Consider the following 4140-nt stretch of genomic DNA (forward strand, 5'->3'; position numbering starts at 1 on the left):
TTCAGGTAGAGACAATAAAGTGCCTTAACATGTTGCTGCAGCTGGAACATGCCCCATTACCCTAGAGGTGAAGGCATCCCCTTCACAAAAAAACAAATAGGGCATTCATCAGTTTCATCAATGACTAAAGCCTCTGTTGTCAGGAAATTTCTGTTTGCTGTGATCTTGTCTGACATGTCTGCAACATTATGTCAGAAACACAGCCTTGTAAACAGTTTTCATCCAACTTTTTATTTCAAGCATTGACAAAAAAATAAAAATGAACATGAGCTGTTCTGACTAGTACAAAAATAAATAACAGATGATACACTCTGAAAAAACACCATAAAACCCACGTATTGTACAGGCTATGAAGCATTACTATACTATAAAAATCTGGCTTCATGTTTGAAAGTTTTATGAATCATGGTAACATCATGTGTTGAATCAAAAGTCCGCATGAGCCTTTGTATTATCTAAGGAATTATTAGGACTCAAGCCTCAAAGGAACAAAACCCCACTGTGTTTGTGCTGTTTTATTATTATTATTATTATTATTATTATTATTATTATGATTTGTTGCTGTTGTTAAGGCCCAAAACTGCAATTTAAAAAAAGCCACATCTCTCACACCATAAGCCAATTGACTTGAAACTGTACACACAAGCCCAGCTCAGCTCTGCATGAATAAAACTTGTTGCATTCTGTATCAGCACCAAAATGGGTATACACCATTACAGGACTGAGATACACATTTCTACTATAAATGAGCAGGATCAGTTGAAAAATATGGCCCAAAAAAGCGAACTGAAAAAGTTTGCAAAGAGTGTGGCTGAGCAGGAGAAAGTCAGTAACTCTGCAGCAACTTGTCTAATCATCATAAATCTAAGTACATGATAAGTTGTTTCCCAATGACTCCCAAAATAACATATGACAGCTGAAGAGTATGAGCAACAGTCATACCAGACAAATGTAAATGTTGTGAAATGATTACAGTTTCTTTAGGTTTAGACAATAGAACTAGTTGGTTAGGTTTGGTTTCAGTAAAAATAAGCATGTTAATAAGTTTGGTTATGTATGTGACTTAACTTACATATGTCAGTTAAAATAAGTCAGCTATGACTTTGGTTACAAATGGGATACAAACAGCAATCTAGGTGAACTTTGCTGCTCTTACTACTGCATCACCTGACTTCCTCCTTTGACCCATCATAATTACTGTGGCTACTAGAGGCCACCACCTATCACAATAATCTAAATCTGAAGGCAAATCTACACTATTCATTAACCCTATTTGGCCTGCCTCATAAATATTTTGTTTATTATTTGCAGACTTCATTCATAAAATTCATGATTCATGATAAAAACAATGGCTGTTTTGAGATGGCTGTTTTGAGATTTCTTTTGTAATCCTGTAAAGGATTACAGCAGTTTTAATTGTCAAACTGCCTTTCAGCTCTCTCTTTAGGGAGTCCAGCCTTCCTTGGATTTTTTGTCTGTTTGCCACTGTGGACAGATATGTCCTTGTGTCCTGAGTCATTTTGCTGTCTGGAGTAGCGCTTGCACCTACAGGAGGTCACCACAGTAATCTTGTAGGTCCTAGAGCTGCCGTCCTGGCACTGCAGCTGGATCCGCTGGGTCCTGGTCTGGTCAGTGACGCAACGCCACTCCTGGGCATCACGGTGGCTCCAGTACCTACCAGTGTAACCCCCACCCCCAATCCAATTGGGTAGCAGGTTGGCTGGCAGACACTCCCCAGCACACACCAGCTCCTTAATGGGGTTGACACTGGTGCACTGGCCGTCAGAGATGTATTTTGTGGACCTCAGCTCCCTGCAGCCCACCTGGCTCTGGTCTGGGCCTGAGACATGGAAACTGAATTACATATATGTACTCTACACTTCATTCAGATGTGGCACTATCAGTTTATACAGCCTCAATTCAGATCTACTTCTGAGAAAGCAGAATTGAGGTGGCAAAGTTCCACCTTTTATCTGAATACTCTAAAGTCCCGTGGTTTGTCTTCCGCCCTAACCACCTCTCTGCAACTCTGGTGTTACACAAATGAAGCTTCTTATTCACTTGAAAAATGTTGCCTGGTGGAATCATAGAGTTAAGTCACATAAAATTCTGATAGGCACAGCAAACTTTTTCTCCACTTTTCTCTACGGATGCACTATGAGGAGGTCAGCTTATTTGGAATGGTTGGAATTGAAGGTACAGTTCTTTAAGTTTCAATCAGTATGTGTGCTGCTTTGGCTTGTACAGCATTTTTTTTTTCGGGGGGGGGGGTCTTATTTTTTAAATGTGTCCCTCACATGCCCTCAACTAGGCAAGCAATGCTAAATCAATGTAGGGTCTACCCTTAAAGAAAGTATATATTAGCTTTCAATCATTTTAAAAAATATGACCAGAGTTAGAGGACTTATGTCTAAGATACCAGTTAGTCTGAGAATTGATTTGAAATACTGCTGCTTGTCAACAAATCACTTACAGGGCTGAGACCTAATTATATTTTCATTAATTAGGTCTACTATTAGGACAACTATTCAATTGTTATAGGTTTATTGTATTTTTTTTGGGGGGGGGGATCTTACTAGTCACCCTTTTATTGATTTAATTTTATGTTAATGTAAATTTTCACATATTTGAAAAGTTTGTAATTTAGGAAAAGTTTATTTCTAAGAACAAGGAGAACAGATTTCCTTTTAAGCGTTTTGGAAAACCACCTGCTACACACCACACTACACTGAGAGAGAATAATGTCATCTATATCCAGTGGTTATCAGTCACCCAGACAACAGTGTAAAACTATGTGTCAAGCTTTCTGAGCAAGACGACAAATTTACCTCAAAATGATACTGTAACTACGTCATGCGTAACGGTTTTGACTCACCATTACGCACAGCGTCAGTCAGTCGTCTGCCGCCGTTGCTCGCCTGATTCGTGTCTTCATTAGTCTGGTCATCATGAGTGTCGGGGGCCAGCTGAGTATTAACTGACTCTGTGGCGTCGTTGTGAACAGCTGAGCTGCCCGTGCCCAGCAGCAGCAGGAACGCGAGGAATTTGAGTCCGCTGGCAGGACGGAGCATAACTGCACCTGATGATCTGATTACTGCTGTCAGTAACAAAATTCCAACTAATGAATGACTAACGTGCTGCAGCTTTGATTTATATATCCTCCACTGTGACGCTTTATGAATGCACACCCACCTTAACCGCAACTCGCGCTTTTTTTTTTTTTTTCTTTTTTTTTTACAACCAAGTGCTTCTGCCTCTGCATCAGATATTGTTTTGGTCATTGGTCACTGTTTGGTATGCTTCTGCATAGCTGCGTGACAGTCAGCCAACGTTAGGAGATTAAGATATTTACTTTATTAATCACAGCACACATGTTACAGGAGGGAGACTGCACACACGCCATGCTTAGTGAAATTACCCCCCCCCCCCCCCCCCCCCCCCAGTTCAATTAAAATAATACCAAATCACAACAGAAGTTGTCTCATGACACTTTCCATGGAGAGCTGCTACAGCCCAACAAGGAAGGTTTAATCAAAATATAATGTTGCCTTCTTAGAAATAAAGAGAAAAACGAGCAACATTAAGCAAAAGTACAAAAGCAGAACTCCCACATTGAAATCTATATTACAATGTGCGCACACCTAATCTTTTCTATGCAATTAGTAAAGAATTATACACTAGTGCCACTGGAAGGAATATCATCCTATGTAACAATCTTTTATATGCAGCAACATTTTTGACTTTCTCACCCAGTCATGAAAAGGGAGTGGTCTTGGGTCAAAATTAATTTGCTGGCCAATCATTATGGCTGTCTGTATCCAGTCCTTCAATGATTGTGGAAAAAAAGATATTACCATACTACACAATACCACATTTTAGACATTATAAAAACTGCAGACCTATGATGTTCACAGTGTAACCGTGAATCTTCATTCAGAATAGTTGAATTGCCCACAGTGTACTCGTGTCCCCTCATCTTCCCTACATTTCCTGTAGGCTTTAAACTTCATCTGTGTAACCAACTGTGGGTCCAATTAAACCATATATCTCTCTGACTGACTGACTGACTGACTGACTGACTGACTGACTGACTGACTGACTGACTGACTGACTGTGGTGGCTACATTGGTAGCTGCATTT

At 39.9% G+C, this 4140-nt stretch overlaps 1 protein-coding gene across 1 annotated transcript; it reads right to left on the bottom strand.

The window, feature by feature from the left end:
- Nucleotides 1-1412: 1412 nt before the first annotated feature.
- LOC139345490 (sclerostin domain-containing protein 1-like) lies at nt 1413-3071 on the bottom strand. The gene is made up of 2 exons (XM_070984094.1): nt 2876-3071; nt 1413-1840 (listed from the first exon to the last, which is right to left on the bottom strand). The coding sequence occupies exons 1-2, from the start codon at nt 3069-3071 to the stop codon at nt 1413-1415; spliced, it is 624 nt and encodes a 207-aa protein (XP_070840195.1).
- Nucleotides 3072-4140: the final 1069 nt, after the last annotated feature.

This window comes from Chaetodon trifascialis, chromosome 17, assembly GCF_039877785.1.
Source record: "Chaetodon trifascialis isolate fChaTrf1 chromosome 17, fChaTrf1.hap1, whole genome shotgun sequence".
Taxonomy (NCBI): domain Eukaryota; kingdom Metazoa; phylum Chordata; class Actinopteri; order Chaetodontiformes; family Chaetodontidae; genus Chaetodon; species Chaetodon trifascialis.